The sequence below is a fragment of the Onychostruthus taczanowskii genome, unplaced genomic scaffold, assembly GCF_017590055.1.
Source record: "Onychostruthus taczanowskii isolate IOZ18803 unplaced genomic scaffold, ASM1759005v1 scaffold60, whole genome shotgun sequence".
Classification (NCBI taxonomy): Eukaryota; Metazoa; Chordata; class Aves; order Passeriformes; family Passeridae; genus Onychostruthus; species Onychostruthus taczanowskii.
The window spans coordinates 4702848-4717840 of NW_024503680.1; the positions used below are offsets into that span (position 1 = coordinate 4702848).

General features: G+C 42.9%; 1 protein-coding gene across 1 annotated transcript in view; it reads left to right on the top strand.

Moving 5' to 3' along the window:
- Nucleotides 1-14993, top strand: part of EYA2 (EYA transcriptional coactivator and phosphatase 2) — a 50326-nt gene that overhangs the window by 5358 nt on the left and 29975 nt on the right. The window contains exons 4-5 of the mRNA XM_041419262.1: nucleotides 2215-2331; nucleotides 14762-14829. Coding sequence (XP_041275196.1) covers nucleotides 2215-2331; nucleotides 14762-14829 — 185 coding nt within the window. The remainder of the gene's footprint in view (nucleotides 1-2214; nucleotides 2332-14761; nucleotides 14830-14993) is intronic.

A 14993-nucleotide genomic window follows, 5' to 3' on the forward strand; every position in this document is an offset into this window, starting at 1 on the left:
CATTTAGGTACAGCTCTTCAACAGAAAACTTTGAGCTTCCTCCTTCTGGCTGCTCCCATGAGGGATGAGTCTTGCACCATTAAAATGGCTTCGTAGTTTTGTTTCCACTCCTGTTGTCTCTTGTGCTCCTTAACACGTTTGTTTACTTGGCAATTGCAGTATCTCTTCCCAACAAGAAGTTTTTATACAGACAAAGCTTTTACTGAAGGGAAATGTAGTGCAGCCCTCTAGAAGGCTGGGGAAGTGGCCTTGACAGAGCCAAAGCTCTACCAGGATGATGAGAGGAATGTTTTGAGACCCTTTCCTGGAGCTGTTTGTGTGTTTGCATCAGCTGGCTGACTTCCAAGGAAAACTCTGAGCAGTTGTCCTGCCAGAGCAGGTGAAAGCAGAGCCATTTGCTACTGCCTAGAGGCTTTAGGGCATACATGTGTCAGGCCCATATGCTGCTTATAAATCCTGTGGGTGACCTCTTAGCATCCTTGAGCAGTGGTTTCCCTCCCCCAGCCTGTACACCCTCTCTAAGATACTCATCACAGCATATGAAAAACTCCACCTGGCTGACAACCAAGAACAATGAAGCAGTATTGTTTTTAGGCACAAAAAATAAAACTCGGCCAGCTCCTAGACAAAACAGAACATTATGTGGAAATTAATTTGGTGCTAAAGTATTTTGCTGTCTGACAACAATTTTTAGGCTTCCAAAGAGGCCCATTTGCTGAAGATTAATTGTAACTGGGGTGGGCAGGTTGAATGCTGGCCTGTGGAGTGGTGATGGAATAGAAAAGCACAGGATGTGGAAGAGGGGCTTCTCTGCACACTCCTCTCTTCCCCAGCAGTGATGAAGCCCCACACTTGCGTCAGAATTTGTCCCCTCACTGTCCAAATCAACTTCTTGCCTTTCACAGTCATCTCGTTAGGAGCTTGTGCTCAAACTGCATCGCAGTTCTTCTCACCTAAAGCTGTAATAAGTGATTTTTATTAGAAAAACATTATCCGGGAGAGCTTACTCCAAACCTGAGCAAGCACAAACTTGCTGCTTCTAGTTAAGCTAGAAATGAGCATGTTTGGGGTAAGGCACCTGAATTCAACTTGTCTACAAGTGCTAAAAGATGAGAACAGCATGGAAAGTGTGTAAATCCAATGCCCAAACATCAGCAGGATCTTTTTTTAATCCCAGCGCCCAGGGAGTGTCCATTGGCCATCTTTTGTTGTGCAAATAGGATGCAAAGGAGGGAAGGATCACGCCCAAAGGGTTCATAATATGTTGCACCTTTGAGCTGTTTATTTTAATAATACAGCTGTACAATCTCAGCAGCATCTCAGAATAAAATATCAACTCCTTTCATTACCAGCAAGGGTTTCATCTTGCAATGTTTAATTCAACTATCGCTGTTCCTCCTGTAAATTGTCAGTTTAATTGCCTGGTTTTAGAAATGAAAAGATCTTTGTGGCTTCAGGGCTTACCTATTGTTCCTGAACTGCATGTTATATCCAACTGAGTAGATGATAACCCTCCTGTAGGACTTGCCAATAAATGTTTTGATACCAAAGCTGAAAATACAATGCAAGTAAAAAGTAACTCTTTTGAGAACAGAAATCTTGAGCTTATTTTGCTGAAGGTCCTGTTCCATTGTTAATCACTGCTTGCATCTGATAACTCTTCAGGAAGTTTATGTGTCAGTGAGTTTCTTCAATTCTACAGCAAAACTATATGTTCAGAAATTGTTTTTGAAAGCAGTATTATTCAGGTTGTTTACCCATCTTAGCAAAAGTTCATTTGGTTGTGGATACAGGATGTAGCTGACTCAAATAAACTAATAAATCACAAATAAATTTGGGATGAATTTGTTTGGCTGTTAGGAGACCTGTTTGGGTAATGCAAATAATGAAACACACACACACACATCTATATCCATGTCTATATCTGTATCTATGTCTATATCATCTGTATCTATATCTATATAATCTGTATCTATATCTATGTGTGTGTGTGTGTGTGTTTATTATATTTTTATATATATCTATATCACATATACATATTAGAGAGATAGAGAGAGAGAGCGAGAGATCTCTAATATATATGTGTGTGTGAAAGAAAGTGTAAAAAAATAGAGCTTATTAGGTTAAAATCCAGCTGAAAAATCGTTAATTCCTACACTTGCTTTTCGTCCATCTTTACATGCAAGCACTCATGTTTTCTCTTGGCTCCCAAAGGCATTAAGACAGAGGACAGCCTGAGCCACTCCCCAGGGCAGAGCGGCTTTCTCAGCTACGGCTCCGGCTTCGGCGCGCCCGCGGCGGGACAGGCACCCTACACCTACCAGATGCACGGTGAGTGGTCAGGGCTGGGCACTCACAGGGTCACCAGGGCACTCACAGGGTCACCTGGGCACTCACAGGGTCACCTGGGCACTCAGGGGGTCACCTGGGGCACTCACAGGGTCACCTGGGGCACTGCCAGCCCCACAGCCCCATTCTGGACCCATTCTCCTCCTGCAAGTGCTGTGGAAAGCTTCTAGGTGCAGGCGGTGGGAAGGAGGTAAAGTCCCTGCTTGATCTGTTTTGCTCATCAAGGCATTGATTTCTGGCTGAGGGACTGGATTTAACAGTGTTATGCCCTAGCAGAATTTCATCTATGATCAATATGAGCTTTGTCTTTCTGCAGAAACCGTGTTTTCTTTCTCGTAATTAGTTCTATGACTGCATACCTGGGATTGTTGTGTTAGTGTGAGTTCCTGCATTCTGATGGAAGCAAAACAAAGGTGGTTTTACACTTCATGCAAACAGTCCTGTCAGTATTATGCTTCTTTCTGCCTTATGCTGACCTGAACAAACTGCTCTGTGCTTAAACTGCTGCGTATTCTCCCTACTAGTATTTATTTAACAGCCTGATACTTTGATTCTAAGAAAAATGAGAGTGACTCTGCTTGAGGGGAGACAAATGCACACCAGGATAAAGGTCTGCCTTGGCTTTGTTTATCCCTCTGAGATTTTCCAAGGGTTGGAAAACCAAAGAGGAGTTGCATGGCATTCTCAAACTCTTACAGAAGCTGTGGAAGTGGAGAGAGATCATTTTGCTTTTTGATATTGTTAGGGGGTTTATGCAAAAGGCCCTTTTGTGACATTATATTTAGCTGTTCCCATTGCAAAACTATCTTTTAATTCTTTTAATTCTTCTCAAGTCTGAAAGTGAAAGGTGAGCATACACAACCACTTTTATTTTAAGTCTGAGACCAACTAAAATCCTAAACAGTTATGAAAACAGAGAAAGGTTTTATTCCAGATATTACCTAAGAAAGCTGAAGACTTAAGAGTTGACCCTTGGCTGAGACTTCTTGTTATTTTAGAGCACGTTATCTCTAACACTGAGGTGGTTTTTGGGGCTTGAATACCTCATAGTACATGCTGAAGACACATGTGTTGGATGTGGCACAAAAAAAAAAAAAAAAAAGGAAGTCTGTGGGATTGGGGTTTTTGGTCACCTGGACTCCCTAGAGGTTTCACCTGTCCTACTTCCACTTATGCTTTTTTGAGAGGGCAGACTCTTAACTTTATTAGGATTGAGGTTTTTAAGGTGTCCCCGTTGTCGAGAGGTTTAGACAAGCAAATTTTGTGCATCAGCACTTGAAAATACTACACTTGCCAGCAGCAGTGACACAGCCATGAGCTGTACCAAGACAGGCTGAGGAGAGCTGTGTGTGTGAGCATGAACGTGCCCTAGGGCCATGCTGTGCTGTTAGGTAAAATCACTTCTTTTCACATATTTATTCCAAGGAGATCCTTCCAGCCAGCTCAGTAAGCCTTTGACACAAAAGAAAACAGTTTCTGCAAGTGGCAGGTGCTTTCTCCAAGGCACAGGGAGCAGGAGTAAATGTGTCTTCCTGTAAACAAATATTTCCACCCTTCCTCTGCTGGCTTGTGAGAGGAGCAGCCTGAAGCTCCCTGACTGTATGGTTTATTTACCTTGCTGAATGCTAGTGAAAGGTTTGAGTGAGGAGCCAGGAGCCTTCCTGTGCTGAGTGCTACTGAGGAATGTGGGCTCAGGGCTTTCCCACGCCAAGGCACTTGGGGGTGGGGAGGTGATGGCTGCCTGTGCCACCCCGCTCCAGGGCCACTGGCCTTTGCTGGTGATGGGCTAAACCAGCTGAAAAGGGCAAACTTTTACCGATATGTTTTTATTAAAAAGTTCAGGGGGGCTTTAAGAGTCAAGTTTCTAACTCCCAGTTTAAGGACAAAATGTTTTTTTGCGTCATGGGGGAAGAGAGATCGTGAAGAGGGTGATGGTCAGGGGCTCAGCAAGAAAAGGTACATCCAACTGCTGCTCAGTTTTCTATTATCAAGTACAAGGAAAAGAAAAATTAAGATATTCTCTGCAAATATTGTAAAGAGTTAATAGCTGAGGTACATAAGTGAAGTAAGTTTGTATTGTTTGCCTCCACTGAGGACCAGCTCCCAGAACAACATAATGATCTCATCTGTGGGTGAGGGTGGGTGGTCAGATTGCTCAGCCCTTGTGGTCCCTCCTCACTGTCCCTTCAGATATGGGTTACAGCAGCAAATAAGTGCCCATTGTAGGTGTTACACCACTCACCAAGGAATGGACAACCTCTTGGGTGATAAATTTGTGTCTCACAGTCTCTAGGACAAGTGCTGTCCTTCAGTAAGTGCCAGCATGGCTGGTGCTGGTTTGTTCCCTCTGGTGTTTGTTTGGCAGCAGCACTGGCAGCCCGGGGTGCCTGTGAGCAGGAAATGGTACCTCTGAAGCCAGATTCTGCTCCCTGTTCAGGTCTGTTTGTTTGCAGTACAAACACAGGTGATGCAGGTGTAAAGGGGCAGCATTCAGCTTTTCATCCTGAGCTCCAGGTGTCAGTTGTATCCTGGTCCTTGAGCGAGGACAGGATCCACTAAAGAGCAAGAATGAAGATATAACATCCTTTTGGTCAGTAAATAGTAAAGAAAAAGAGCTATTTTACAACCAGCCAGAAGGGGAAATCTATTTTCATGCTTCCCTAGCATGAAACTAAATTGATTGTGGAAGAGTTTGTTAGCCAAACAGCTAATGCAATGTGTCACACATACATACAAATATAGAAAATGAGATTAGCAAGTTCCATAGCTCATAAAAATGACAAAAAAACCCCATATTGCAAAGGTGCTGTCGATTAAAATAAAGATTTTAATTGCCAAGTAACAGTGGATATCATCAGGTTTCAAGTAACATTCAGACTGAAATCGAGTATTCATATATTTGCTCTGAAGGAGTGACTTTTTTCCTCTCTTCTTTTTCTTTTTAACCTGTGCTGTGTACAGAGTTGTTCCATGTCATTACTACATTTAGAAAATTATTTGTTTTGTAATGAAGAGATCTGAAATATGGATGTGGCCAGTCTAGGGATGGCACTCACTTTTAGAGTCATTAATCTGGAGAGGAGGTAACAGCTTGCATTAGGCTTTTGCCTTTAAAGTGGTAAATTTGTCATGCTGGGAAAGAAATGTTTCTTCAAAGTCCATTTCATTTCTTAATCAATCCTCATGTAAGTGTTCAGTTACAGCACCAAATCACCAAACACCCTGGGCTTGATGTTAGAAATAAATTTTTGCTTTTTTTACACATTTTTCTAAGTTTACATTTTCTGAAAATTTAGCCATTCGATGATTTGCTCAGACTTCTAGTAAAATTATTGTTCAATTATAGAAATTGAACATGAGACACAAAGATTATGTTCTAGTTCTGCCCCCCAAAATTTACTGTCTTAACTGGCAGCTGAGGAAGCTGCTTGTTGCTGAGGGTGGGGGAGAAATCTTTGGAATATAAGGAACTTAGCATTTAGTGAGCTATGTAAAACACAAAGAGAAAATTGTGCCAGCACATTAGCTAGCCCAGAAACCCATCAGCTCTGCAGAGAGTGCAATAACAGCCAGCCTATAGAGCATTTCCTGTGGTTGCAAGAGCATGTGCTACCCCTTGATTGCACATTAGGCCATCTCTTCTCAGCTTGTCATTAATTCCTAGACAATGCCTTGCTCTTCAGCTATAATTGCTGAAATGACAGCTGGCATGAAACTATGAAGTTGCACAACAGTTAAAACTGTGGCCAAAGACCACTGTGGATGCTGTTGTTGGGCAGGAAAAGATTTGACTGCTTTTTTGGGGTTTTTTAATATCCAAATCTATCTACCCACAAAATACTTTTTACATTACAAAGGAAAAATCAGTTATGTAACTGGGATAACTTTCCTTTGCCAAGGAATTGCAGAACAGTGTTGAGCTCGGGACAGACATAAATTTGGGACCAAAGACCTATGCAGTGAAATTCTTTGCTACTGCTGAACATTTATTTCCTTTGCAGAGCCCTTCTGATGAGCTGTGAACTAGTGAATGAATAGAAATCAGCATTTCTTTTGTGCAACACTGATTTAAAATGGATTAATTATATATATATAGCTTATGTTTGTGGAATGAATTGGTTATGAATTGTTCTCCTGGCCTGTGAACAAGTAAAATCTGCATAATTAATCAATTAAAATGTTTTCTTATGCTGAAAACATTTTTATCCTTGTTGATGTCTGGATAATCTAGAATTTTTTTTTTCCAAGAGATGCTAGAACTTCTTGCAACTGTGTGCCAGTTTGTGTGTTAAAAAATTCAATAGGAGGTCATAAATACCAATTTTGTGTGAACAGTTACCTCTGCCTGCATGAATTTTGCAAAGGAAGTCCATGTGTAGTTTTAAACTTGATTCTTGAAGTACTTGGTGATGAAAATAGTGATGAAATTTCAATCTACACCTGAGAAATGTGGATCACACTTTGGCATCCAGATCGTGAACCCATGTGAAGTCCCAAAAATAAAGGAAAGTGAGAGCATGTTCTCAGCAGACTGTCACTCAGATGCCTTAGATTGATAAAATTAAAACCTCAGTAGAAAAGGAGCAGCCTCTTTCAAAAGCTTCTGCTTGGCAGCTGGTTTGCATTAATTGCAGTCTCAAAGCGTGGCAGTGAAGTTGTGCTCCACTCCGTGGTGGGTTCAGCAGGGAGAGGCCTCTCTTCAGGAGGGGTCAGACCTCACTTTTTGCAGTGTAAATACAAGGCTCCTCAGAATAACAGCACAGTCTCCCTTTCAAAGATTTTTAAACACCAGGGGCTGACTGTGCTCCATTTACTTTGTTTTAAAAGGAGCTGATTTCTAGGAGAGGGGAAGTCCGTGGGAGAGGCAGAGGTGTTGACAGTGATGCACTGTAGGCTGCAAGGACCTGTGCTACTGCTGCCATGGGGAAAGCTCTGCTCTACCTCTTGCCATTCAGTGGAAATTAAATATTAGCTGGTACAGTCAAAACAGGAATCTTCTCTGAGGCAGAGCTTTTGTTTTGGAGGTGTCTTGTGTCTCCTTGAGAGTTTTGTGTGACTTTGTCATCAAGCTTGCAGGGGTGGCACTGGGGAGATGGGAGCAGCTGTGACAGAGAGAAGCAGTAAGGTAGGGGCAGTAGTAAAGGGAAAATAAGGAAAATACAGAGAAAAGTTTGTGTGGTGAGAAAGGGGGAATCTACAGAGAAGAAAGAAGTGACATTTCCTTAACATGCTGATTGACTGTCTTGGGAGCATTGGTGGAAGTCAGATAGAAATCTCAAAATGTGGATTAATGAGCAAAATCAACACAGAAAACAGTCAGAGATGTTTGGATGTCATAGAGACTTCTCTGTGGATTTTATTTTCATTGCTTCTGTAGGATATAAAAAAATCCAAAAACATAGGATAGTAACAGCTTGGGAAATCATGAACTTGGCCTTGATTATTCAGCTTACAGTGCAATTGGCAAAGAATATGCTAAAATGTTATGGAAGCTTTGCTGAATAATTGATTCAGTTTACCTAATGATTTTGAAAATGTCTAGAAGGCAATAGAAGAACTAGTGTAAAATTACATATAAAAATCTGTATCAAGAAACATCATACCTGCATAGTCAAGCATTTGAAAGTTAGGAAACATCAGATTCATGATGCTGTGCAGTACTGGTACTGCTTTTGTTGTATCTTATCTCCAAGCACTGTGTGAGGTAATGCTGTGGTGGAAAAAACAGAATTCAGTCACTGGATGAGAGACTGGGATGATGTTTGTGGACAAGTTCAGCCTGACCCTGCTTGAGCCAGCACAGGCTGTGCAGCTCAGGAGCTTCTGAACTGCTCTGCTGGCAGTGGATAACACTCTTTCATGGACCTTTTTATATGTAGTTTGGATGCCCCTTCTGTTTATATTGGCAGGATTTAAACACTATTTCTGCACTGCAGCACTGTGACCTCTAGAACTGTGAGAATACCTGCACTGTCTGAAAAGGAGCCCACTGAGTTAGCACAAAAGAGGAGGATGAAAATTTGACTTAGAAGGTCTGTAACTGGCAGATTTATTGATGCTGAGAAGTCATTACCAGGACAAGGATCACTCTCCTGTTGTCAAGTTTCTTCCATTTTTCTCTGTTGTGGTTCTCCTGGAGCCTCTGCAGTAGTGAAGCAGTGCATGGAGGCTGGAAAAGCCTCAGGACTCAGTCGAGACTTATAGGGATCCTAAGTAATGGGTCAGAGTGGAGATGTGCTGGCCAGCTGCCTCTTCTCCACTGGTATTTGAAGATTTACTTTGCTCAAGAGGAAGAGAATTGCTAAATGACACTGTGCTGACAGGGCAAGTTTCTGTCCCCAATGGCATGACAGTAGATGTGACAAGGCTGCTTAGATTTAAATGCTGACTTGGGAACTGGAGGTTCATGGCCACTAATTAGCCTAGGAGGTGGCAAATCCAGATTTCCTTTATCATGTCTTATTATCCATCAGTGAAGGATTGTGTCCAGGATGAAACTACAGCTGGAGGAATCTTTATTCTTTGGTGTCCGTGGAGTCACCCAAATAAAGTCCATTTTGTGGGTTTTTTTCAACAAGGCATTGCATAGAAACAGTCTACATCCTTGCTGTAAGGATGTTCCCTTTTTGGCCCAAAACATTCCCTTGTGATTTGTTTTTGAAGACAGTCCAGTGTGATTTCCTTCTGTAGCTGTAGCATTGTTAGATAGAAGTGGTTAAAAACGCTTTCTCAGAGTACAATAAAATCTAACTGCTTTCCCATGGTTCAAATCCTGAGAGTAACTGTAAACCATCCCAGCACTTTCAACACCATTGTTGATCTGGATTGAGCTATACAGATGACCAAACTCAAAAGGATGGTAAAAGCCAGGCTTTTAAAGCTGCTTTGGTCATCACTTACTAAAGCTCTTTGAGGCTCTGTGGGTTGAGTGCTCCCAGGAGCAGGGGAAGAGCTTTGACTCAGAAAAGCTGAGCTGTGAAATGTGCTTTATATCATTGAGTGCCCTCAAACACCTGGTCAGGCTGACAGGACTGCATGGGATTATGATGGGAGACAAATGGACTTATTTAGAATGGGTTTTGTATCTGAGAGTATCATCTGCAGGAGGTATTCAAATGCTTTTGGGAGCAATGTCCTTTACCAGACACTGCTGATGTCAAGTGGTGTAACATTGTAGAATAATACTTTTCATCTAGGTTAATGCAGTATGCTCTTCCCTGCACTGTCTGAGCCCTTCCAGACAGAAATACAAGACTTTTTGGGGAAGGGTTCATTACACCTAATGGCAAACAGTTGAGCAATCTGCTGCAAAGTACATATGGGTTGAGTTTTTCTTCTTCTTTAACAGGTTGGATAGTCTTGAAATGCCTCCACAGCTGACAAGCATGCAAGGTTTTATGAGTCTTCTTGCCCAGTAAATGCAGGCAGATGTTGTAGGATTTGGAACCTTACAAGGCACTAGAGTATAGCTGGTGGGAGGTAATTTTGATGAGTGCTTAACCTCTCACTAAAAGTGTAGCAGCTTGGAGAAGGCAGTATTTACTGCAGGAAACATTAGCTTGTCAGACAGCTAAAGCACTGCAAAGAACCTCTCTGAATGACCATGGAAGTCTTCAGGCAGATGTTGTTCACAGCACAGAGCAAACCACACTGTGCAGGGAGGAGGACTGGGGCCTTTGCCTTCATCACCCACAGCCAGCAGTGTTTTCTGCAGGAAAACAGCCTGATGATGTCAGAGTGCACAGGCCATTGTGTGCAGGCTTGTAAAATACCATGCAATTCAGCTGACCCCTGCAGGCATTTATTTTATTAGTCCTAAATGGTCCTAAATCCTTTGAGAGAGCTCTCTGTGGAACCATTGTGCGTTTCATCTAAGAGTTAGAGGAAATGCTTAGGTCAGAGCTTCCTCATTCTGCTTTTTGGGATTTAAATCATGACCCAAACATACTCAGAAATGCCTGTGGTAGCCACGCTCAGTGCTGCATCTTTTCAGTGTTCCTGGGCTCACAGTTGGCTGCCCAGAGAGCTGTGATAAACACTGAGGCTGTCCCGCTGTGTTAGACCTGGCCATCTCCTCCTCTGACTCTTGGCTATTTCATTGAATGTTGGAAGTGCAAACCATCTGTTCTTCTAAATATAGCAGTTGATTCTCTTTTGAGCAGTACAGGAGGCTTGGAGAACACCTCCCTGTTGCCAGGGCCCCTCTGGCGTGTGAAAGACAGGGACACAAACCTGATTTTCAAAGCTTGCTGTGGTTTTGATCTGAGCTACACCACAGGCCCATCCTGTCTTCATAATCACCACTCCCTAAGACACCAGTATTCCTGTATCATTCTGTGCATTCATGAGCTGAAAAAAAGAATTTTTTTTTAGCAATGCCAGCGCTTAGTTCTGAATACACTGAAAATAACCATGAATATTCCTTTCTTTTCTTTACTTGCTCATACCTGGCAAGGAGGGGAAGAAATGCAGCCTGTACTGTAGTGACTGAAAGACAGATGTAGAGGGTGAGAAGCTGGTATGAAAGTTTTTGCAGGCCAGATCACGCACCATTGAAATGGTCATTGACCATGGCACAGGCTTTTTGGGAATGCTTGAATCAAAATGGGAATGAAGGGAAAACAGCAAATGAAATCCATCTGTTTGAGAGCAGGAATAGAACATTAATCAGCTCACAAAGAGTTTTTCTGTACATGTTGCCCTTGGACACTCACATAGAGAAGGGCCACATCTACTTATCAAGGGAAAATCGTGGCACTGGCTCTGCCTGGCATGTGGATGCCTTTCATGCAGTGTCTTTCCATGAGAGTGTGTTTGTGATAGAAATACTTCACAGGAGCACTTACAGTGCCACACATCTGAAGAGCTGTTCTGCTTCAGAGTTCAGATTGTTTTATTATGAGCTAAATGTTCTTTAAGCTACCTGTGAATGAGGGCATTGTGACATTTAGCAACTGGCTTGATTGAACACAGATGTGAGCCATATTCCATATGGAGAAGATCCAAAGGGGGAGATCCTGGGCTTGTTTCTGATTTGCAGGGAGTTTGGATGCAATTACTTGGCATTGAGCTACCAAGATAGATGGAAACAAATCGCTTGCTCCCACCTCTACAGTATTGTAAATGTAAAACCAGCCTCAGTTTGAGAGTGTGTGTTGTCTTCAGAGGTCCGTGGAAAAAAGCCAATATGTGTGAAAGCAAAAGTCCTGTAGAAACAGGCAGAAGAGAGAGGGGACCAGGCATTCATGTACATTGCTTACCAAGGGACTTCCTAGAAGTGCCCCCTTCCACACAGCACCACTTTCAAACTTCATTCCAGTCTTTCTCTGAATATTACAAGAAGTGCTATTACTTGGGAAAGTGTTTGAGGGGAAAAATGGTTACATGGGAAATAGGGCTAATTTGCAATATCTGTTGATAATTTTCCAGTTTCTTGAGTGTAAAATTTACTGATGCAAAACTGAAATTGCACCTGGCAGAATTAATTTTGTTGTGGAAGTGTTTATTTCCTACCAACAGCTTACTGAGGAAAAGCAAACATTTGGGGCTGGTTCTGGTATGTGTTCTGAACTGCTGAACTCTACAAGGCTGCTCAGAGAAATTGTGACCTGCAGGCCTCATTCTCTGTTTATGGAGAGAGAGGGTTTATCTCTGGCTCCATTGCCTGTGGCACTTGTTTGTTTTCCTGCCATTTGAGCTGAGGGTGCATCATTGAAAACGTGGTCTCTCCAGTCTGCCCTGTGAAGTGGAACAGGGTCTGAGCTGTAATAGTTCCCAAGACAAATACTGCTGAATCTGAATCTTTAAGAACTTTCTTTTCCATGCAGATAATTTTTTTTTTTCCTCCTAGCTTTTCATCCTTGTTCAGCTGGGAAGAAATTCCAAGTATTTACTGACTTGGGTCTCTCCAGTGTCCTTGTCTGTAATTATTCTGCTGTAACACTGAGCTGCCAAGACATCCTGAGCTTAGCAGCTCTCAAGGTGTGCTGTGGGGAGGGCATTCAAATCTCTGAATGCACTGCTGGAGGGCAAGGAAAAAGGTTGTGTTTGATCTCAGTTTAGACAAACAATGCTGAGATGGTAGTGCTCCTTGGTCAGGATACAATGACAGGAGCCAGAAGAAGAGAAAAACCTGAGGTGACATGTTGAACTTCAGTTTATAGGGAATAGCAGTCTTCAGCACTTCCACAAATATTTAAGTATGTGGGCAAAAAATCTGTCCTTCCTTTGGAAAATCCCCTGTGCAGAGGGAGCCAGCCTGCACTGACCTCTAGGGACACCTGAACTTGGGTAGCCATAGTGTCAAAAAAAAAATTTACAAAATCCCAGTGTAAAATTCACCCCACCGGGTCCAGTCACAGTGCACTGTGGGAAGCTGTGGAGTCATTCCCCATCCTCTCATCCCCACATTCCTGCCCTCTTCTCCCTGCTCACTTACCTGTGTGTGCATGGACACGCTCACTCCTCACAGCTGGTACAGAGTTCTGAGTAAGTTCTTTAATCCAGCTGTGTGAATCCCTCCTTTCCTCACTCTCTCTGACAGTTTGGAAACCAGGAAGCTGAAGTATCATGTGCAGGTAGCACAGCAATAAACATGTTCTCATCACAATTTACACACAAAGCGTGAGTCCCTCGAGGTAACTCATCCCCCTCTTGACAGCTTTAATAAAGGATGATGGATTGTTTCTAAATGACAGTTTAGGAAAATCAAAAATTCCCCCCTGTATTGTTTCGAGCTCTGGTGTACAAGAGCTGTTTTGTCTTCTGTGGAAGTTGTTTTTGCCTGTAAGCACTGGGGCTCTATTACTCTCCTTCAGAGTGGCGAGAAATGCTGCTGCCACAGGAATATATTGCTACTGCTGCATCCCTGGGACTTTTGGCAAGCCTGCAGAAGCCTGTCACGGGTGGGAAGTGGGGAAATGCCAGGAGCTGGATGTGTTGCTGTCTCTGGGATGCTGCTCTGGGCAGTCTCCCCATGTGGGTTGTTGGAAGCAGGAGGGATTGGACACTGATCCACCCAGAGCTGCCTCCAAGGCAGGAATGCCAGGAGAAGGCATCTCCAAGCCCACCTGCACTGGCTCAGCTCCCACAGCACATTCTGGGCCTGGGGGAGACCCAGGCCTCCAGGTACCTGGCAGTCACCTGCACTCTGTTTTCTTCCTCTCTGCTATTTTCTTTTTAAAGCCACATGTGGCAACAAATTAGTTCAGGAGGGCAGAGTCCTCTCGTTTCTTTTTGGCTTGAGGTTTATTTCTCAGTGCATGTGCTTTGTATCTGTACTTGGCAGAGTGGAGTTTGTTCAGCTGTCCATTCCCCAGCTAATCTAGTGTCCTAAAATAAAAACAAGCAAGTGGAACCTCGGAGGATGGTTGCCACATGAAGACGTGCAGAGTGTCATATGGTTAAAACAGCACTGCTCAAAGTCATTCACATGGTGAGAAGCCAAATGAGAAAGAAAGGCCAAAGGTCTGATTAGGCTAGGTCTGGTGGTACATTGAGGTGACAGAATGAAGCCAAGATGAGCCCAGTGCAGCCAGGCAGCACCAAAATCATACCTCTCTGACACACCATGTGAAATGGAAAATGCTGAAATCAAAACCAGCATAGAGTAGGTTAAATCAAGGCTAAAACTTGATAGGGGAGGAGAGCTTATGGCTCTGCTACCTCTGGCCTGATGGGAGGCAAAGATAGACCAGTCCTGTAGATCTTACCTGGACATTTACTTCTCCAAACAAAATCTTTGTGGTGGTGCTTCCTCCAGCTGAGGGAGCCTGGCTGAACATCAGCTGCTTTGCTTGGGAAAGAACCATGATATCCCAGGAGGAAGAAATATCTTCAGGAGGAAGAAATATCTTTGCTTGCTGCTTTGCTTGGGAAAGAACCATGCCCATCCTTTCTCTTCCTGATATCCCAGGAGGAAGAAATATCTTTGCTCCTTGCTGTCCCAGAAATCTCAGCAACATTGTTCTCACATTGGGAATAGCAAGATTTTTCTTCTGAAAGCTTCTGGGTACCTGATCAATTAGGACAGATGCCAGGATACCCATGCATGAAACAGCACATGTGGGAGAGTGTGTATGTAATCTGAGGGGTTTCCTACAGGAGGAGAAGATAAAAAATACTATTCCATTCCTTATTGCAAAAAAAAGTAACTGAATTTTAGATCTGGGCTGAATCCTTGTGTTCCAGCTGTGTTTCCCAGCCCAGTAATCAATGTTTTAGTGCATGTAATGAATGCCTTTCAGTCAGTAAACCCCAGTAACAGCCCAAAGTTTTTACAGCCTCAGATTTGTGCCATACTTTTTTTTGTAGTGAGCTGGTACTTTACTTCCTGTTGAAAATTACTTGAATTAACATACCCTGTTACATTGATTGCTGGTGTATTTTATGACTGTTACACTCTTTCCCTCAGGCACAACAGGGATTTACCAGGGAGCCAATGGCCTGACAAATTCTGCAGGATTCAGTGCTGTGCATCAGGTATGGTTCAGCACCTATTGCTGGCAACGTTATAACTTATTTTAAACCACTTGGAAGATTTATAGATCAGAGAGATTATTTTTGTGTTCACATATATTTAAGGAAGGTGTTGCTTTGTGTTTTGCTGAGCACCATTCTGCTCTGCTCCTGCAGCCTGTCTGCTG